Consider the following 22,500-nt stretch of genomic DNA (forward strand, 5'->3'; position numbering starts at 1 on the left):
TTTTGGCTTGAATGTCTTTTGTTTTTATTTGATTTTTTCTGGTAAAATGGAGTGTAGAGATAGAAAACGCTGCTGGATACGTTGTATACCCCCCATCCCCCCTATAGAAGTGCGAAAAGTGCCAATGTTAATGTTATACTTGAGACGCTTCAGAGCCCGGCCCCGCCCCGCCCCCGGGGAGTTCGGCCCGAGTCCCGGCGAAAAAAAGGGTCCCGACGCAGAAGTGCGGAAGGGCCTGTGCCCCCAGCCCCCAGCCCCCAGCCCCCAGCCCCAGCCGGACCTGCCATCGCTCCGTACCTCTCCCCCGTGCTTCTGAGCCCAATTTCAGGAAGGCCTCCGGGGGAACTGGACTGTACCCTTCCCCGCACGCGCATCCGTCGGGACGACCGGAGCAAGGGGCGCACGGGGTTCCCCCCGCAAAGACGACAGCAGAGCGAAGCCTCGGTTTGACTGTACATAAATATATTTAAAAAAGGAAAAAAAAAATACAAAAAAGACATAAAGAGAAGCAACCCTTTTTCGTGTGCATCTACAGTATACTCTCCTGGATAATGTTTGTATATATGGGGAATTATCGGTTTGCCTGTCTGTGTGTGTGTTTATTTTTTTATTTCTCTCTCCTCTGTCCCCCCCTCTGTCTTGGCCTGTTTGGAGGTGCTGGGTGGATCTCAAGCTTTTTTTTGTCGTTTGCGGTTCGGCCAACGAGCGGACACCATGCGAGCGTACCTGGGGCCGAGGGCGTCCAGTCCACTCTGAATTACCAAGTGTGTGTGTGTGTGTGTGTGTGTGTGTGTGTGTGTGTGTGAGAGAGTGTGTGTGAGTCCGGTGGACGTACGGTTTCATTCACTCGTGATAAGCAGGTGGGACGGCTGCCTTTTTTGTCTTTTTTTTTTTTCTTTTCTTTCCCCCCCCCATCAGGGAGGTGTGTGTGGGAAGAGAGGGAGAGAAGGGTCAGGCAGCCGTAGACACTTGCTGGAGTAGCACGCGCACACACACTGATTCATCTGCACACACACACACACACACGCACACACAACCGTGAGGAGGAGGAATACGCAGACACTCCTCCACCCAGTGAAATTCGACCAGGCAGATGAACATGGGGGGGCTGGAGGTGGGGGGTGGCTGTACAGACAGGTGTGTAAGTGTCTGTGAATGTGTATGTAGTGTGTGTCTGTGAGAGAGAGACAGAAAGACACGCTGTCTTTGGCTTAAAAGACAGGAGTGGAACATGGTTACCGGGGACGAGACTTTAACCCTTATTTTTGTTAGAAGGCTTGATTTTCAATATGATTTAAATTTTTTGTATCGTTTTTATGAATGTGACGCAGAATGCAGATTTCTAGAGATTAAATATTTTTTGGGCTAGGATTATTTTTTTGTGCTTTATTTTGTACAATTTATGTTTTTTATTTGAAAACTTTTTTGCTGTTTCTTTGGTCATATTTTGGGTTTTATCCAAGGAAAGAAAGGCAGCGTTGAAATGGAGAGAAGCCTCCTCCTTAAGATGGAAAAGACATGAGAATCATGGACAGGTTGACATTTTCCATTTTCAGGTTTCTGTTGATGCAGTAATGTTGTCCTTTGGATTCTGGCTGTCCGTGCATTTCAGAACAGTTTGATGTGCATGTGATTGAGGGGATGGGGGGGTGGGAAGGTGGGATGGGGGTGAATATTCAGGTTAGCTTTTGAAGGGGAGAAACGGCCATCTTTGAGAAAGGCTCAGTCGCTGTCGCTTGCTGAAGGGCCTTTTGCAAACAAAAAAAAAAAAAACAAAAAAAAAAAATAATTTTTAAAAAATCAAGATTGTTGATCAGAATGTTTCTGCGGTTGTGTTACAGACTATTACACAAAACATGGCTTGCCTTTTAAATGTGCCAAATTTGTCAGGAAATTGCTATTGAACCAGCAGAAGACTGACTTAAATGTCAGTTCACTGGAAAGTTTGAAGCAGGAGAGGAGAAGAGGAGGAAGAGTCTTTCTGCGGACCAGCTGCCCGCACACACCAGCACGTTTTCGCTGCCAATCAGCATCGCGCGTTTATCTCCTCCTTTCCCAGCCGGTGTTTCCCAGAATGCCCCCGGTCCGCGTACAAGGGCAAGCGTCTCTGTAGGGTTTCTGGCCCCTGGAATCGGTACGTTTTGATTGGAGGAAACGGGAGGGCTCGGAAAGCGATAGGGCCGTCCCGAGCCCGCAGGGGGGATTCTGAGCCCGTTACGATTGGGCGAGGGAAGCTGGGACTCGGGCCGCCGCTGATGCCTAGCGTGACTCCGCCCCTCGGAGAGAGCTGGCTGCTGTGACCGTCGGGAAAGAGACTTTTTTTGACCCCTTCCACCCACCCCCCGTTTCTCAAAGATGGCGGTCCCCTCCCGCAATCCAGAAATGAGATGTTTCAGGGTTATTTTTTTTCCTTTTTAATCGTAGCTTCTCATTCACTTTGTCAGTGTTTGCTTCATTCGATCGTTTGCGTGTCTGTTCGTTTTGGTAGAACGTGTTTTTCACAGAGCTGCAGGGCTAAATGAGTTCAATGAGGACAATAAATATAAATTAGGAAAAAAGGCAAGACGTTCTGAAACGTATATATGCATATAAATATATATATATATATGTGTGTATATTAAAATGACAAAATGAGTTAGGTTTATTTAAAAAAGATTAAAAAGGATACAGGGGGAGGGCTCGAGTTTTCGATGTGGATTCAAACTCGGGCGAACCGGCTCCGATGTTGCACATACGTTTAGATATTGTACCTACGAGTTAGAGGTTTCTTCATTCTTATTTTGTTCTGTTGATTACAGGATCACTTTGCCCTCGGTCATATTTATTGTCTGTTCAGGGAGCTAGACCCCTTCATTCTGAGAGCCTTGCGCTCACGCCAGGAGGTTTATTCTTCCCAAAGGCACTGTGCTAGAGAATTACCGGTTTACAGTCTTCAGAAAAACTCTTTGTGACGTGCCACAAACAACTCAAATACTACTGTCTGTGGGTTTATATTACGGTGATGATGACGATGATGATTATTGGTAATATTATTCTATTAATGATTATTGTTATTAATTGAAATTTTATTTTATTTTAAATGAGTTTTTTTTTTTTTTGTTTTTTTTTCTGGAACAGCTAAGAACATATGTGTTGGACTGCTCATATAAACAGAAACAGTTCAGAAATAAAAAGGCCCTTTTTTCGTGTTATCCTGTCTTACGGTGTCTGGTTTTGGGAAGAGGGAGGGGGTGGAGTCCAGGTAATGACCTCAGCTTGTTTCCGTGCCTGGAGGGAATCAAAGCCGCATCATAAGAGCATTATGATGTCATAATAGCCATCTCACTTTGAAGTTGTTCATTCACTAGCTGACCCCTATCCAAACCAATTTCCATATCACACATCTCACTGCAAATTGGGTATTTCTACATGTGAGGCGCAAAGTAAACAATAAACGGTAACACGAAACCCGGGAAAGGAGTTTAGTTAGACGCGCCTAAATGAGGGGACTGGTGAACTGGAACATTTTTCAGTTCTAAACCACCCCCAGTCAGTCCCACCCCCAACCACTCCCCATACACTGAGTACGCGGTTCATTTCAGGATCGGCCTGAGTGGATACACTGGCTGCCACTGAATAAACCCTTTGTGTGCTGTTAGAAATACAGCAGTATCCAGTCCAGGCTGAAGCTCATACACTTCCCTAATACTGCGCTTGTGTTGGTCAGAGATTGGTGGACCCTGCTGCTAACAGGTCTGTCCCTGTCTTCACTGAAGCTGCAGATTAGCCCCTCCCCACCTGACACCCTTTTCCATGACTGGCTGTCTGGTCTGGTGTGGCCCCGCCCTCTGGCTCCCGTTCCCCAGCTGGGTTTGTCCTTCAAAGGCCGGACAGCAGCTGACAGCGGCGCCCTGGAGACCTGCTGCTCCTGCGTGTTTGGAGAGGGGCTGCTGCTGAGGGGTTGGGTAGCAGTGTGCGGGCTGTGTGTGTGTGTGTGTGAGTGACATGGCTGGTGTTTGCGCTCGGTCTCTCGCCCCTAAATCCGACATTTCAGCCCAGAGTCCTCCGCCATCGCTCTCTCACTCGCCCTGTGCAAGCATTCCTGTTCCTCTCTCCCCCACTCCCCCTCTCTCTCTCTCTCTCCCCCATCTCTCTCTCTCACCCCTCCCCACTCTCCTCCCTCTCTCCCCACTCCCCCTCTCTCTCTCTCTCTCCCCCACTCCCCCTCTCTCTCTCTCTCTCCCCCATCTCTCTCTCCCACCCTCCCCTCTCCCCCATCTCTCTCTCTCTCACCCCTCCCCACCCCCTCTCCCTCCTCCCCATCTCCCTCTCCCCTCCCACTCTCCCTCCTCTCTCCCCATCTCTCTCTCACCCCTCCCGACTCTCCCTCCCTCTCTCCCCATCTCTCTCTCACCCCTCCCCACTCTCCCTCCCTCTCCCTCTCTCCCCCTCCCCTCCCTCCTCCTCTCCCCCTCCTTCTTCCTCTCTTCTCCCTCTTTCCCCACCATTCTCTTCAGATTATTTTTCCCGCTCTATAAATCCTTCGGTAAATTAAGTCCCGAGTAGATGTGTTGTGCGCCTCAATGTACGATCCCCATCGCCAAAGCATTCCGGTCTGTTTATTCCTCTCTTTTCCCTTGTGTCGCCCCTCTCTTCTCTCTGCCCGTTCTCTCCGTCTCCCCCTCCTAAACGGCTCCCAAACAGGGTAGTGTCCCCCATCACCCCCCCCCCCCCCCCCTCCTCTTTAGGATATTTATAGCATGCTCTAGTGTTAACTCAGCTGCTCTGCTTATCTGTGTGTGTGTGCGTGTGTGTCACTCTATTTCTGACTTCTGCCCTGTCCTTCTCTCTCTGTGTGCGTGTGTGTATGAGAGAGGGAGTGTGCTGCTGGCCCAACAGGATCTAAAAGGAGAAGGAGCCCTATACACTCATTTATTTGGGAGTTTTTGCCTCCACAGGTAAGAGGAGCTGTGTGTGTGTGTGTTTGCGTCTTTCCATTTACATTTTGACTCCTGTTTTAAAGGAACGAGGTTTCCGTCAAGTGTGGGTAGGTTTGGTTATTTATAGCACCAACTCTTTCTTCTACCTTTATCTGTTTATATTTCCTTACTTTTTTGTCAGTTGTGATCCCTGACAGAGGGGAAAGGGGAACTTTTGGACTGAGGTGAGGAGCCAAGCTGTCCAGAGGCTGTGTGTGCAGATAGTTGGGCGCTCTTGTTTTAGCATTGTGGCCAGTGGGGAAGGTTTGGGACGGGGATATCAGCCAGTTCCTGGCCTGACTCAGAGCTGACAGCTGTAATCTGAGAGGGCCCAACAGCCTCCATCCCATCTGTGGATTGATGGGGGGCGGCAGCGGGGGGAGGTTGTTTGCTACTGTAATTTGTTTTGTTGGGGCAGCCTATTTGGGCCAGGAAAGGCATGGTTGCAGAGTCCCGTTGCTACGGCACCACCGGCCCGATCCTCGCCAATGGCGCGCGGGTTCCTTTGTTGGAAATGAGGTCATCCAGCTGAAAGTGTTCCATCTCTCCAATTTAAGTCTTTTTACGGGAGGTTGCTGCACTCAGATGGCTCTTGCCTCTTTGTAACACCTTATTATGTGCCACATAATGCATAACGAACACTACTGAACATACGTCAAATACAGCCAACTGTAGGACATGGGACAATCATTTTGTTAGATTTATAAGGCTTATTATTATATGCTTGTACGTATGTGGAGTAAAAGCAGGACAAATGTTTGTTGTTCAGGCCGGTTAGTCATTGTTAAATCAGATATTCATATGTTATTAATGAAATTGCGCTATGGCCCTGTTGCTTAACAGGCAGGTTTGTTTCAGTCAGTTCCGACCTGCCCAGTACTGTAATCATAATGATAGTCGGCGTAGATCTTCTTAATCGTAGAGATGTTTGTTTATCGTTCCAATCAACATGGCTCCACTGTAAATAATAAATGGCTACCAAATGCTAGCCGAACATATTTCAGCATATGAACATGTCAACAAGACTCTCGTTTTTATATTATTTATCACCATTGGAAAAAAGCCATCTTTGAAATTCAAGATTCACTGAATCTTGTCCTTTGTGTTAAAGAGCTGGTGTCATGATGGGTTGGGGGGAGGGGGGGGGGGTGGGGGGGTTTACAAATGAGGTGAAAGTTTAGAATTTTCAGGTCACAGAAAAGCTGCTGAAAAAGGACTGCGTTGCTCAGTGTGCTGGAGGGAAGGGCTGTGCATTCAGCAGGGCGCTTGTATAAATCACCATCACCGCACGCACAAGCGCCGTCGCACTTTTCTGCCAATTCATCGTCGATTGTCTGCAGTTAAATGTGTGTGAGGTGCTGTCAACAGGCAAGATGTGTTACCCCACCCCCACTTCTCCAAATGTCACCTTTTCTCAGGAAATTGGGACATCACTGGTGACATCACTGTTATACCAGCTGTGTCCAAGGTCATAAACCCCCTGCAGTTCTGCTGATAAGTTCTACAGAGATGTTGGATTTGCTGTTTTTTTGTTTCAATGAGGGATTTGTTTTCTGGGGTAGAGTTTGTTCACACTGAGAAGGAAGCTACTGTATCTGAGCTTCTGTAATCTGTGAAAGGCAACTAATTTCTCCAGCTTTGAGCGCTTAGAGACAAACATCTTGATTACATTTCTCAGGAAACGACATAAATGCACCCGAGTAAAACAACCCTCATTATGCAGGCAGTAACGCAGATGCTTCTCGAAGCAGAACTCATTAAGTGCTGCGAGTTGGTGCATTTGCACTAGAGTTTATTCAGTGGCCCAGTAGGACCCACGTCTCCTGGTCTTGAGCCCATGCGCTGGCTCTGTGCTGCTTCCATAGGCATTGAGTCCCTGGGCCAGGGAGTTGTGCTGCAGCCATATCCTGGGAGTGATGGGTGTATGGCCCTGCTACTCAAATCACAGGCTTTGAGAGCTGAGAACTGCTGGTCTCCCATCCTCCCTTTACCTGGGAATTACAGTCTAGCACAGGGGTGCCTACACTTTTTTTTGGCTTGCAATCTACCCTTTCAATGACCAGCACAATGCAATATTGATTCTAGGGTTGACCGTGTATGGGGGGAGAGGGAACTGATTCAGCTTAAGACGTATTGCTACGTAATTGCATGCAACTACTCTATGATTTTATGAAGTAAATCTAACTAATCTCTACAAGATTTATCACCACACAATTGCCCTGCACAATGTAAAATGCATTCTTTACCATCAAATAAAAATGTATGTCAAATTATATAGAAACCTGTATTGGCATGAAAGTGAAATTATTAGACCAGTATCATATCTGGACAAAATCCCAGCTTTATATTTCCAACATTGGCCTATCTGTCAGATATTGAAAATGAAATTCCCTGCCTAAAATGGACCAGATTTATTGTGTCACCATCATATTGTGTCTCTGCCCCATATAAAATGCATTGGCAAAGTTATCATGTTACTATCATATAATATTGGACATTTATTTGACCATGCATAATCGTGTCTAGGCTATATCATGCGTGTGTTAGTGTACCGATGTTTTCAGAAGAAGAAGCAGTTTGACCACATTTCATGTCAATGTCATGTCATGTCACGCGGTCTACCAGCATGGCCTTGGCGATTGACTGGTTGATTATGATTGACATATTGGGCACCCCTGGTCCAGCCAATCAGTAGCACTAATTGTCCTGTTAATTACCAAGGAGATCTGAAAACCAGGACCAGATTTGGATTTGTGGGCCATGTTTGAGTATCCATGGTGTAGGGCATGGTTTGGCCAGTACAGTTTTCTAAAGGCCTCAGTGATTTTTTGGTTGTTGGTTGTTTGATTTGATTTGGTTGTTGGTTGGTTTGTTTGGTTGGTTGTTGATTTGATTTCTTGTATTTGATCATATAAATACAACAGGTTCACACATATCCCTGTAGCAGATTTCAAGTCCTAAAATCATTCATAAATTGACTGTTTGGTTTTATTTAATAACTAAAATACAAAACAATCACAAATATCTTACTAATTTCTTACCGTTCGCACAGGGTCGAGGGTAAAGTCATAAACCTTACTTCCATGGTGCTCCTTTCGGAGGCAGGCAGAGAGGAATGGCAGGCAGGATGGCTGCCACACGTTTGTGACAGAGCTGGTGATTCATGCTTTGTGCTGGCCGGGTGTTTCGTGGGTGTGCGGGCGCTGTCAGCGAGGCCTGACAGCACGGCTGTTTGGTCAGAAGCTGTTGGTGCCGCTCTGGTGTGGTGGATCCTCAGTGCCAACTAAAACACGAGTGTGGGGTCCAAAGAAGAGGTGATGGCGCTCATGGTTGATTTTGCAATCTGCGGTGGTGCAATAGTAGTTCTCGAACACGCATACACACACACACACGCGATGAGGAACAAACACAGACCTTAAAGAACATCACTCTCAGGTCACTGTCCTGCTGTCTCACATGCATCACATGACAGACTTCTTCCAATCAGAGAGGCCCTTTCCCCTCTGTGATGTCATTATATTTGCGTAGGTATCCAGACTTGTGGAAGAAAGGTGTGAAGCCCTTATTGTTGACAGTGTCAACTGCCCTGCGTTTATGTCATGCCCAGAGCCTTTATCCTGTTCCTCCAACAGGCTCAGGAGGTCATTTCCTTTCATTACACTAGATCTTACCTAGGCAGATGCTTGGCTCGGCTGGTACACTACCCTTATACCCTTGAGCAAGGTACCTGAATAGCTTCAGTAGAATATTCACCTATGTAAATGGGTTTGCATAAATTGCTCTTGATAAGTACATCTGATAAATGCCAAAGTGTAAAAAAAAAAATGTATATAGTTACTCATCCAGTGGCTGCATGTCTTGTATAGATCCACAATATAATGGCATACAACCTTGTGTGTAGTGGGTGTTAGATAATGGTGTCAAAATGTTAAGCCTTTGATTATGCTGAGGGGACCTGAGCCACAGAGTGGATATACTAGGGGGGCTTTGAGATTTAGAAAGTTTGGAAAAACTTGGTATAAAGCAGCGTTCCCCAGCCTTGGTCCTGGAGACCCATCATTCTGGCCATGTCCTGATTAACCCGGCACAGGGCCCCTGGTGGTCTGGGTTCACGTCCCCCTACATACCCAGCTGATCATCCAGACATGATGCCGTCTGTTCTTTATTCCAGCCGAGCCCTGCTTTATTCAGGGTGGATTGAGCTGCTATCATTTATATCTCCATGATGAAACACCTGTTATTAAATCTCTGTGTGAGAGAAGTGCACTTGGCAGCTTGTTTGTGCTAATGGAAAGCTGGAGTTGTTTGTTCGGTATATATTTTAATAGATGTCATTTCACTATATTAGCAGCAGCAGTCTCAATTAAGTTTAATTAGTTGTTCAATTAATTGTTCCGGGCCCCACTGAAGAGTTAATTACTCTATCAATAAAGCTGAAAGCCTGTCTATTACTAATGTGCTTAGGATATTAGACACAAATATAAATAACTTGCTGGAGATGCTGATTGGCACACATTGCAGGTATTGGGTCCTGGCTGAGAACTACTGGCTACAGCAGAGTGATCTTCATTCCTGGTCCAGGACAGCCGCTGGGTCCGCCGGTTTTTTGCCTTAGTCTTGATATCAGCAAACAATTCAGACCCAAGAAGCCAGGTGAAGCGAGTTAGCTGTGTAATCAGCTGCTTTAATTGATCAATTAAGTGACAAGTAACAACAGGAACCAGCGGACCCTGCGGCTCTGCAGGACCGTGAGTGCAGACCCCCTGCTGTGGCACCCCTGGGGGAAGGAAGGTCGCAGCCGGCAGGGGACGTCCCTGTCTCATCACCCCGCCTCGCATCGCGCCCGCAGTCTGCCTGCGCCAGCTGCACGTGAAGCATGACCTGTCAGCCAGCGGGCTGCAAGGTGAACAGAAGCTTCCGGGTTTAAGCACACACTCCAGAGGACAAATGTTTGTGTGCACTCTGAACTGGTAAAGGGTGCCGCGCTGATGAGTAGGGGGTAATCCCCCTTTGGGGTTTGAACGTGCCCCTCCCAGCCCACCCCTCGTTCCAGGTCTGAATGAGTAATTCGGGAGAGCTGTGCAGGAAGGGAGGGTGCAGAGAGACCTGGGTGTCTGTTTTTTTTTTTTTTTTAGAGTTTCACTTCCTCCTTCTCCTCAGGGTGTCAGTTAGTGATGTGGCATCATGTTCCATGTCTTATTGTTCCCTAGCTCAGCTTGACCTTGCTCCAGATACCAGGGATTTAAAGCCCAAACTATTCGTCTGTTCAGGATTCTGGCTAATTAATGAATAATTGTGTTGGAAGAAAAAAGAAAGTTTGCCCTTCCGAACGGCATGTTTACTTTGGGGTGGACCAAGTTTAATTTGGATTCACCCTGGATGTTTACAGTAAACTTTGTGGGGGGAAAAAATAAAACCTTCAACAAAGGTAAAAAGTTTCTTCAAAGGATTCAACCTTACATGTTTTATCAGTTTTTTATGTGGCAGGATACCCAGGGGAACTATTCAAATGGTCTGGCACAAAGTCGAGGCCCTGGCCTTAAATGCCTTACGTATACTCTGAAACATAACTCTGAAACATTTTCTTTTTGTGTGCCAAGGCACTAGACTGATATGTTCTATTTGCAGCATACATACTACAAGCAACTTGTCTCAAATTATAAGAAAAATAAAAAGTAACCCGTATCAATTTGCAATAATCACAGATGTTTCAGCCCTGAGACTTCAAGTAGCTTGGAATACAAAGAAAAAACTTTTCACACTTTTTATGAGTGCAAGCTTTTTTATGACTCTTTTTAAAATGTCTGTAAATTGACCAAGTTGCTGCTTGGAAACGATCGATTTCCCGTAAAGGTTTCCCTGAAAATGATTTGCCACACTTTGGAAACTAGCGCAGCGAACAGACAACACAGCTGAAGTTTAAACCCAGCCCCTCCTGTGACATCACACCTGAAGTTAAACGCAGCTGTGTCCTTCTGCTCCTGTGACAGCACAGCTGAATTTTAAACCCAGCCCCTCCTGTGACATCACACCTGAAGTTAAATGCAGCTGTGTCCTTCTGCTCCTGTAACAGCACAGCTGAATTTTAAACCCAGCCCCTCCTGTGACATCACACCTGAAGTTAAACGCAGCTGTGTCCTTCTGCTCCTGTAACAGCACAGCTGAAGTTACTGTAAACCCAACCCTTCCTGTAAAAGTGCTGCTCATGTGATCACATCATTATCTACCTGTAAAAGACAGATTTTTTTAAAAACATTTTAAGGAAAGTTATTTGATCATTGTTGCTGACATCAAGACAAAAATGTATTTCAATTGTGTATCATTTAAGTTTATACAGAAAACACTGCATTTTTTTTCATTATCTCTATTTTGTTGAAGAATGAACTCATGATGACATTTTCTTATAAAAGATGATATTAAATGAAATATTATGATTAAAAATGTCTTATATTTGTAAATGGGGGTTTCTGTACAAAGCGGCACTAAAAAGGTTTTCCTGATAGTTTGGCTTTTATATGCTGTTCACATTGCTGATATTTGTCAAATTGTAATTTTGAAAACAATAAAAAGCAGAATTTTCCCATAAGGAATTTCACATAGAGAAAATATTGCAGCAGAGAATGTATGCCCAGTCTCAATGGGGTGATGCGGATGCAGGAAACTTGCTATTATGTAACAATTTTGGTGATCAAGACAGTGAGTTGACTTATCTGAGTTAGACTCACCTCTGTCCTCTGCATAACCAGAATGAGTCTGATGTGTATCCAATGCTGGCTTCCACTGAAAATAATATTTATTACTGAAAGTTTTTACATGTTGCAATAAGTAATATGTTAGAATTTTACTTTGTTTATCTAAAATCATAGAAAATCAGGAAGAAATAAACTGTATTTCAGCTCTTTAAGTAGCTCAGTGACTAAAATGATCTGTACAGTTGTAAAGCATTTTTATAAATTTTGTATAAATTTCTGATGAGTATTCCCCTTAGTTACAGTACATTGCAATATTAGGAAAACAAATTTAATAGACTGAGTGCACCTGGGAGTACATTTATTATACACCCCATGGTTTGGAACTACCCTTAAGATGGCTGACACTCATTGACTTACCATAGGCAGCACCATTTTCTCTCTGTGTCCCTCTCACCACATTGTCTTTCTGCTCGCCCCTCTCCATCACTCGATCATTTCTCCTCTCTGTGTATCTCTCTCTCTTCATCTCCAGGTCCGGCGTGTCACTGCTTCTGTGTGTCGCTTCACTCCACCGCCATCCACTCGCCTCCTACAATCACGTGTAGCTGAACTTTGACCCTCTGACCTCCCTCGCGCCAGGTTGCCATGGCGCTCTCCTCGCGCTTAAAGCTGTGGGAGCAGAAGGGAGGTGCAGAACGGCGTCGTGCCATGTGCCGCCTGTTTTCTCGCTTGTAATGCGCAGCTGGATGCGACGCAGATTGAAAAACCCTTCACTGTCAGATTCACAGTGCATAATCTCAGCATGCATGAAAAGCCTTGGCTGAGTATTCGCCGATATGCAAGCTTGGGTCTAGGCCCAGTCGAAACTAACGGCACGACTACAGCATCAGTGCTTCTCCATTTGCTGAAACGCAAAAAAAAAAACACACTAAATTTGAGACTAATACATTTATGAATTTTCAGCTACCTGTTATTTTGCCCCACTAAATTATTCTGGTTTCATACTCGCGTTAATGCAGGAGCCGAGAAGCAGGAAAAAATACACGGCATTCTGTAAATAGATATTCTAAGGTCTTTTTTTATATTACTGTACAATGTGCTGGATTACTGACCCAGGCTTGAACCACAATAAAATAATTACTCAAGTTTCATGGAGCCAACTGTCTTTCAGCTTCTGACATCTGTGTTGTTTATTGATCATAAAATGTACACAGCCAAGGGCTGCATTGCGAGATTCAAAGAGAAAGCGCTTCATTTGAATGAAAAGTCACGCTCTAGCTAGCTTGCTCAACATGAGTAAATTAAAACAGAATTTGCTTATATTTTTATTAAATATTATTAGCCAGCGTAGCAAAAATTAGTTCTGATCAAAATGCCAAAACATTATTTGTAGGTAATGTAATCCCGCCAATCCCATTATTTCATCCTGCTTCAATTAAAAGTGTTATAATTAAAACGATTTTGAATGAACAACATACATTTATAGTGTTCTTATTGTGCGTTGGCATATTATGGAAAAAACAGTTACTTTTAATGTAACTGAATTAGCGTAAAATACAATATTTCAGCTTTGGGTTTTGACTGGGGTCAGTTGCCACAAAAATAATAAAATCCCAGTTTTTGTGACCTGTGCATTTTCAGCCGGCAGTATACAGTAAGTGGACCGTTTCTAAACAGTCCAATCACAATTCTCCATCAAGCCACTTTGGTTTTTGGTAGTTGTGATTGGACAGTGCGATTGAAGGCCAGTTTAAAGGCGTGTCAACAGAAACTATATCACGCAATATCACTTACACTGATCTCTGTCAGGGCAAACCCACTGCTGTTGCTGCATTTCCTTAGAAAAAAAGCACTTGCTAACTTGTGTGTCTGCATGTCTGTGTGCATCCTCCATTTTGTTTCATCACTTTTTATGTCTGTCATTCTCTGGGAGGGGCAAGTCCCTCATGGAAATGTTTGTGTCCACTCCGCGCCAGCGGTCCACATCATTCTCCACTCTCATTCACTTTGTCCACACAATGCCCGACCCACTGTCCTGTCGACTCTGTCCATATTTACACCTCCACCACCCACCCCCCCCCTCCCCCCTCCCCCCTCCCCCTGCCGCTCAACATCTTAAAGTTTGGACATTCAAAAGTGTTTCCCGGGCTCCTGTGAGACTCCAAACCTGGAGAGACACAGTGTCTGCTGGTTCTTGGTGTGTTTCAGCACTTCCATTAATTTAAGTCATTGATTGGCTAAAGAGTCCATACAAGTTGCTTCCAAGGCCCACGGTGGCTGTTGATTTAACTGAAAGTAAACTACAAAAACCTGCTAAATTGAATTAACTGGCTGGCTAAAGAATCCATGCACCTTGTTTATAAGGCCTAAATTGGCTGATGACAGAAAGGAAACCACACAAGCCCCCAGACACCATGACCTTCCGTGACTGTAGTCTGACGTGCCTTCTCTAACGGGGTGAGTGAGCGAATGTAGGATTCCTCCATCGCCATGTCATTCTCACACAGGGGGAAGGAAGAAATAATACTGTGATATCATTCAGGTTATGAGGGGATGGAAGTCACTGTTCTGGAAGCTTCTTTCCATTGGGATAGCCCTCTCCACTGTTACCTCTCTCCTTCTCCTCCTGAGCACCCCATTTACAGACAGGGGACAGTCAAGCCACATTTAACAGCCCAGCCCCATTTAGAACAGTCGTAATGGTCAGAGTGTGAACCACAGAGAGCTCTCCAATCCAGGAATTCCATTTGGACTGTCAAATCTGTGGTGTGAGCCTCTCACAGTTTTGGACATGGAAATACGCTATTTTATTTCAATATATTATCAAGATATTACAACACTTCACAACATATTGGTAAATATATAATTTATTGTCAGATATTGAGATATATGACACTGCGGATAAATATACTTATCATAATATATTTATATATTGAAGTATAATCCAATTTAATATGGGCATATCTTGGTTTTGAAATGCTACTTCTCCCAGCAGGATCTCACCAGGGTCATTCACTCTGAAAGACCACTGGGCATAGCTATCAGGGTATATCTGTATACAGAACTGCCACAACTTAGCATACGGCCTGTGATAGCGGTTGGAGAATTAGCATTCTAAATTCCAAGTGGTGGGTGGAGCACTGCATGATGGAAAGCTAGTTTATACCCATTAGTACTGAATGATATCAGCAATGATTTCAATAATCATAAGCACCCAGGAAACAATTCATACAGCAAGAAGCTGGGTTCTGACGTCCAGAAAGTGAGGTTATGGAAAATGCCTGATGAGTGCAACCCCCACTGTGTGAAACCCCCTGGGTTGCTCTGCCTATGAGGCACAGCCGGCTGTGACTGTAGATCAAGACCAGCAGCTCTCTGGCACGTACAGGGAGGCACTGCCTGTGCTGAGAATAGAGGCTGAGGCTGTTACTGTCAGGAGGGGCAGTACTGACCTCAGGCTGGGTTAACAGCCCTCAAGGGCACAGTTACACTCCTATCAGTCATACACAGTGGCTAAATGGGTCATCTGACTTAAAGAGGACTGCCAATTAAGACCTGAAAAAAGTGTGTCTGAAACTGCTGTCGTTGTTGCTGAGAGCTACCCATCCCTAACGTGGACACAAACATCGCCGTGCGCATGAGTGCGTGTTCATGTGCATGTGTGAGCATCTGTAGATGTGTACGTGCGTGAATTTGTATGTATTTGCATGGCTTTGTAACTGTGTACCTGCGTGTGCATGGCTGAAGTTTTTAATAATAAGGTGTTGCATTCTGTGTGTCTGTCAGTGTCAAAGGTGGAAAATCCAATTTCAGAAAGTAAAAGTTCTGCTCAGTATTTTGTTACAGTCACCTTGATTTGCTAATTAGTTCAATTCTTCAACAAGGAGGTCATGAGTGGAAGAAACACAGGATTTTTACTTTCTGACCCCTGGCTGGACTTCCCACTTCTGGTCTGTGTCTGTCTGACCTGTCCTGCGTCTCGGTCAGTGTCACTGACTGAGTCAGTCAGTCTTACTGTGTCCCCCGGGGTTTCTTTGTACAGATCAAGGAGGAGAAGAAGCCTGCTTCACCTGCTCAGCCACCCCCACCCCTCTCTGCGGTCCCCGGGGGCTTCCTCAAGCAGCTGGTGAGGGAGACCGAGAAGGAGAAGCGGCAAAAAGAGCCAGAGATCAAAGAGGAGAGAGTGGTGAGAAAGGGCAAGGGGAGCTTGGGAATTGTGGGTAACTGTGTGGTCTGCATGAGTCTGTGTGTGTGTGTGTGTGCACGTGTGTACTTTCACTGACCTGGTCTACACTTTACATGCTGTTCCACAGCCCAGCAAGCTGAGCGACAACCTTGTCCAGCAGTTTCTGCTTCCTGACGAGACTCCGCCCATCCTGGAGGCGGAGATGGCCCTGCGGGCCGAGCAATTGGTCAACGGAGAGCAGGGTCGTCACATGCCGCTGGCAGAGAAGAAACGACAGATAGTGTTGCAGAGGGCCGAAAGCAAACGCACAGAAGATCAGCAGTCGCGGGAACAAACGCCGCCTTCGTGGCAGGAGACCACCGACAAAATGGACGGCACCATCCAGGAAGCAGAAACACCAGAGGTGCAGGAGGAGAAAGCCAAGCAGGTGGCCAAAATGCAGGAGGTGCAGGAGGAGAAAGCCAAGCAGGTGGCCAAAATGCAGGAGGTGCAGGAGGAGAAAGCCAAGCAGGTGGCCAAAATGCAGGAGGTGCAGGAGGAGAAAGCCAAGCAGGTGGCCAAAATGCAGGAGGAGAAAGCCAAGCAGGTGGCGAAAATGCAGGAGGTGCAGGAGGAGAAAGCCAAGCCGGTGGCCAAAACGCCGAAGGTGCAGGAGGTGAAAGCGAAGCAGGTAGAACAGGAGGAAAAGGAAGAGGAGAAATCGGTGAAGGAGCAGAGGCAAGAGCCAGAGGGACAGCTTGCAGACTACAGAGTGACTGAGCAGAAGAATGAGGTGGGGCCAATGGAGTCGCCCTCATCCTTCACTGCACCTTTCTGTTCCCAGAGCTCACACATTAATGAGACCACAGGAGACATATGGTACACACACACATGCTTAAGATTATATACACATATAAACACACACACAACACACATACCGTTCAAATACACAAGCACATTTCAGTCCTGGAGGGACCAAGAGGTTTTGGTGGTTTCCTGTCAATCAGTAGCTAATTTAGGCTTTGGAAACTCAGTGTGTGTATGAGGTCAGTAACCCTGGTCCTGGAGAGCTACAGGGTGATTTTTTGTTGTCACTCAACACTTATTTGATCGGTTGATTGTAGCTATCTGACCTCCCCTAGTTCCTTGGGTCTAAATTGGTTTCAATGTTTAAGGTTAAAACAGAAACCAGCAACCGTGCAGCTTACTGAAAAAACAGCAGACACTGCAGCCATCTAGTACCTGAGTTTGATCCGAATGTCCTGTTTGACCACTTATCTTTTTCATAGCTTTCCTTTTCTTCTATTTTCTCTGTTCCACTTATTTTTTCCACTTTTCTCCCCCAGCCTTTTCATTACACTCCAATATTTCTTTGCATCTTTCGGCAGATGCTGTTATCCAGAACAGCCTACAAAAATGCTTGGAACTTTAGAATAAGATACAGTAGCTATGCATTCATGTATTACCCAGTAAAAACTGCAGAGACAATTTGTGAAACTTTGTTTTTTTTATATGGTAAGTACATTCAGACTAGGGTAAGTAAGGGTTAGGCACGCTTTAATTGTATTTAGGGTCGGTAAGTGCTTAGTCCAGGTTTTCTCAAAGGGCCTGCGGTGGAAGATGGGAAGTGATGAGGAGGTGGATCCACCTCGTAGGCACCATGGCGGGAGGGAGTCGTGACCTGTGCTCTTCTCTTTCCTCTCCAGCCTGTGAGAGACGTGTGGTATGAGGCCGGGACCGTGTGGTATGTGCACAAGGATGGCTTCACTCTCGGTGAGTCTGAGTGTCTGTGTTTCTCTGTGTTTTAGTAAGTTGCAGGGACATAGGAGTGAGCACATTTTCTCCCCAGCCCCTACCCCCACCCGCTCGCCCACAATAAATATTATAGTTGGTGGAAAAGTTCATTGGTTCCACCAGAGCCAGCTAGGGGCATTAAAGATGCAGACACATGCTAGCCTCATCCATTCTCACCTGCAAGAGCTGGCTTTGTTGTTTATTATTCTGCATGTGTGTGAGATACAGGTATCTCCTAGTCAGTCATAGGCTAACAGTAGACACCCTCAAGACGGCACAAGAATTTAAGTATCATGTGTATTCAATTTCATTAAACCATATTTAACCCTGTACATGCGTCAAACGTAGTAATATGATACTTTGTGCCAGATGAAACGTTGGGACTGGGTCCATTTCTGTACTGGTTTGGTGGCGCCTTTTTGAATGAAGGAATACTGGAAATAAATGAAACAAAGTCCGCCAAATCAGACACTGGCTTCGATACTTTTGGCAAACATTACAGCGTATTCCAGCTTCAGAAAATCTATCGATAGCTATATGTGCCTCCTGTCCCCCCGTTTCCTACATCACTGCTAAGTTACAAGGTTGTCAATCACAATGTAGCCTCAATAGCCTCAACAATAGCTTCAACAAATAGGACACTGTGACTCTGGAGAGTGCCACTTTGAAATAATCTAATCTAAATACCTTTCATTTTAATTATATATTTGTGTGTGCACTATGTATTTATATACTCCAGAGCCCTATAGTGATGAGGAAGTGGGTAATATGCTTTCTTTGATAAGTTCTTGCAAGTGGATTGCAGTAGCAATGCTTGTCTGGTGACAACTGATAAGAAGTTGTCTTTCCATAGTCTAATCTAGATTGCATGAAAACACACATGACCTTCTCTGTGTCTTTGAACAAAGGAAGTGATCCTATCTTCCATATACATAAAATGATTGCTACAAGCTTTTTTGGTAGCCATTTTAGTATGACCTTCATAACAGATTAGAACTAACAGTGCTGTGTTTTCTTCATTTTTTTAATTCAGCATTTAATTTGGGCATTATATGATCAAAGGTAAAATCTTATCTTTTCAGCACATCGTATAGTTCTAATTTTCAACACTTGTGTCTTGTCAGAATTCAGCAGGGAAAAAGTTTGTTTATTCAGATTTGAATGTCAGCCATAAGCTTTTTGCTCTGGATGAGATCACAGTTGCTTTGGTGCATTGCGTAGCACTAAACAGTTCTGCTGAAAGCCATGTTTTAAGAAGACTAACTACATAGTCACATCCCCAAATTACTAGGGCAGATATGAGTGCAGATATTGTCCATCCATCCATTTGTTAACATATTTGGTCACTGGTCAATATGCAAATCATTTGGGAGTATAAACCTACAGTCTGTCTTTGACTGATTATTAGGGGCAGAAGAGGGAGACCCTTTATTGAGCCATATGGAAGGCCTGCAGTGATTAATCCAATACTGGAAGTCTTGCCAAGAGTAGCAGATTTATTTGGGCATTCTCTGAAAACAAGACAGGAGCCAAATGAGCACTACCAGTTGCCAGAGACACAGAACAACTGGCTTTCTAGCCAAGTGACAAAATAGCAAGGGGGTGGTGCCCTGGCCAGACTTTTCTAGTACAGCATTAAATTCATGAAGAAGAAAAAGGGCAGTGGAATGCTTGTTGGCTGCCAATTATGATGTCATTTGTGATTCTTCACAAAGGAGTTGGTCTGTGGCCATTCAGCCTTGAACAACCGTGTCACAGACTCAAAAGCAGAGAGGCCTGGCATTGCTGATGAGGATTAGAAACCAAGCAGAAGCTAAAGTAGAAACAGTAAAATGGAACTTTAGATACCTGTTTCATGTACACACAGGGTGGATGCTTTGTTAAAGCAGACTTGTAATCCCAATTAAACAGAGTAGGAAGCAGCAGGGCGTAGCAGTAATCTTTCTGGACAGAGGACTGACATTTTGAAAGGTCTAATGCTTCGGATGAAACAAGGATGAAATATTTTCTGTCAGCACTCAATAACTTATTAAAACAGTGGGCTAGTTTGAGACACATTTTATGAGTTATTAATGTATCGCAATATTCAAAACCTTTTTGTGTCAGGATTATTTACATTTTATTTTGATCCATGCATTGGTGGATCAAATGGTTTTCCGTCAGTGATGTTGATTTCAGAAGTTTTTTTTTTTCTGTTTTCTCAGATTCGAGAATTATAATGGGTGCAATAATAGTGGGTGGTTATCCCCCGAACACCCCTCCCTCCAGGGCCTTAACTCTTAATAAAATCAAAATAGTAATAATGTATTAACATTGTTATCTGCTTAAGCCCTTGAATGGTGTTAACTTGAGCTTTAAAACCTGACAGCTGTTTGCCATGAAGGGCAAAGTTACATGTCGCTTGGCCATAGTCATCTACTGAATCTACCTCCGTGAGGTTATTAAGCGGGTTGCCCATTGTTTTGTACACTGCGGTAAGATGATACATGTGCATTTTTTGCCACCTGTCTTCTTGTCCTTAAAGTGATTAGGTATACAATTTCTGACCGCTTTGTTAAATCACTTCAGGTTTTCCCAAAGTCTCCTTTAGCTCCATTGCAGCCAGCATTTGGCGATTCATACTCTAAATCTGGAATTGCATGCTGCATAATGAAGGTTTACATGCCAGAGGCTGGCCTCTAAAGAACCCGGTGCTGTGCTAATTCTGTCTTTAAGGGACAGGTCACTATCCAGAGTTTTTATATTTATGTCATTTATTAGTGTAAACTATACGGTTTTACCATGACAATATGCCTCCAGAGGTTGTATGTGTATAGTCTATGTTACTTGATTATTTAGAAAAGTAAATGAAATAAAATAAATCAATGAATTAACAAATTAATAAATCAATAACACTTAATCTTAATTTTCTTAATTCAATTTTTGGTTGAAAGCATTTCCTATAACCATGTAATCTACACTCAAAGAAATTCCAATATCAAAGTTACTACACAGGTCCTTGGGAGTGAAGAGCGCTCCTAGTTTGGAAATTAAATGTCCATACTGTAAAAATACATAAGATACTTGGCTGCTGCACATGGGTAAAACAAATTGCCATAATGTAATCTTTTTGAAGCTCATTGTCCAATATCTGATCCACCAACGCATAAGGCATTTGTTCACAACAGAAATACTGGACAAAATAAAATACCAATATAAAATTACCTTTCATGTTTTTGTGAAAAAGTTGCCGAAGTGCTTTTTTATGCATGCAGGATTCGATTGTTAGTGATAGCTGACCTTTCCCAGCATGTTGAAATGTATTTCCATCATAAACAGCAAACGATAGCTGTGTTCACATGTGGTAATTACCATACCTCCAATGGTTTTTGTCACAGCCACACAGCTGAAGCCAGATGAGGGCACTCCTGATTTGCCAGAGGGGCGGGCGCGGGTTCGACTGGAAACAGACGGGTCGGTCCATGACGTGACCGAGTACGAGATAGAGAAGGTGCGTTTCCTATGCCGACATCTTTTTCCTGGTTTTGGTTGCCCGTCATAACCCTCTCCCCATGATGCTCAGCTGACACTCTGTGAGCCTCTAATTTCCTGGTCTACTTTTGCTTCCCCAGTGAACATTTTTGTGGTGAAAAGTTGGTCACATCTAGGCATTCAGATGAAAACCCGGCTACATTTAGTTGAAAAGTTTTCTCGCCAACTAGGATGTAGCCAGGCTATGTCTGGGTAAAACCTGTATTGGGCTTAACCTACTCCATGAATGTCAATCTAGATTTCCCCCCCTTCTAGATGTCTAGATTCCAGCTTTTGCTCACTAGGTACCTCTCTCTCTCTTCAACACCTGACTTACTGCTGGGGTGAGAACAGCAGTTAGATCCCTTCCAGGTCTTGTTGGAGGCAGGTTAGTGCACTCAGAGTGTATGGCAGCAGCAGGCAGCTCCCACTTTGCATTGTAGTCAGACGTACTTCTAATCAGACATGGAATGGCGCAAACTGATCCCAGTGCTATGTCCATCCCAGTCCATTTTGCTTGTGATTCATCTGTCCAGTCTGAAAAACATCTGTGACTGATAGAACATCAGTACCAATACAGTCTGAGCAGTTCCTGTAAGATCAGAAACAGCTCAAACAGCACTGATCCAGGATCAGTACTGGCATAGGATCTCCTCCCCAGTAAGAAGGAGATCCTGTACTTACTGTGTTTGCTGTACTCCACGGCCATTTAGCGTCTGCTAAAGAGCGACTTACAGTGCAAGAGCAAAGAGGCAGGATCTCTCTCCACGCTTCTCCTCTTGCTCAAACACCTCACCCTCTGCCCTTCCCCTCACTGCCCCCCCCACCGCTACGCTCTCCCCAGGTGAACCCGGCGGAGTTGGACCTGTGTGAAGACGTGAGCGAGCTGGTGAGCGTGAACAAGTCCAGCCTCCTGCACACCCTGACCAGCCGTGCCAACGCCCAGCTGCCCCTCACCCACGCTGGGCCCAACCTCCTGGCCCTCTGGCCCCCGCAGGGCCCCCACGGCAAGGTGGGGTGTTCAGTGACTCCATGGAGCCTTAGATCCACCAGAGCTGCATTACTTTACATTACAATGTCTTCACTTAGGAAGCATTCAACAATCAATATTTGGTGGAGTAACCCTAATTCTTCTTTAAAAAATATGGGGCGCTCTCTTATTTTTTCCAAAGCTGTATTTATGCATTAAGCATTGAATGTAGGTTAACTATGCCAACCTACAATCATGGTACATCATCAATAAAACCTCAATTAGCTACATTACATATGGATGCTAGGATGGGAGGGGAACTAAGATGGTGTCGAAAGAACTGTCGGGAAAGTATTATATTGTGTAATTAACTGTTTACAGAAGTAGATCAACATACATGCTTACATTTTG

The 22,500-nt window shown here is 44.7% G+C and overlaps 2 protein-coding genes across 3 annotated transcripts in view; both read left to right on the top strand.

Moving 5' to 3' along the window:
• The window catches only part of grk3 (G protein-coupled receptor kinase 3), a 63,278-nt gene extending 60,087 nt beyond the window's left edge, over window positions 1-3,191 (top strand). For both annotated transcript variants that reach the window (XM_064308788.1, XM_064308789.1), the window contains exon 21: window positions 1-3,191. This exon is cut by the window's left edge and continues 1,350 nt beyond it. The gene's annotated coding sequence lies outside the window, so the exon portion shown is untranslated.
• A 1,592-nt stretch (window positions 3,192-4,783) lies between these two features.
• The window catches only part of LOC135239225 (unconventional myosin-XVIIIb-like), a 53,353-nt gene continuing 35,636 nt past the window's right edge, over window positions 4,784-22,500 (top strand). Inside the window, exons 1-7 of the mRNA XM_064307741.1 lie at window positions 4,784-4,937; window positions 12,183-12,332; window positions 15,691-15,836; window positions 15,964-16,608; window positions 17,522-17,588; window positions 20,987-21,099; window positions 21,964-22,131. Of these exons, the coding sequence (XP_064163811.1) occupies window positions 12,296-12,332; window positions 15,691-15,836; window positions 15,964-16,608; window positions 17,522-17,588; window positions 20,987-21,099; window positions 21,964-22,131 (1,176 nt within the window). The 5' untranslated portion in view covers window positions 4,784-4,937; window positions 12,183-12,295. The remainder of the gene's footprint in view (window positions 4,938-12,182; window positions 12,333-15,690; window positions 15,837-15,963; window positions 16,609-17,521; window positions 17,589-20,986; window positions 21,100-21,963; window positions 22,132-22,500) is intronic.

The sequence above is a fragment of the Anguilla rostrata genome, chromosome 14 (assembly GCF_018555375.3).
Source record: "Anguilla rostrata isolate EN2019 chromosome 14, ASM1855537v3, whole genome shotgun sequence".
NCBI lineage: Eukaryota > Metazoa > Chordata > Actinopteri > Anguilliformes > Anguillidae > Anguilla > Anguilla rostrata.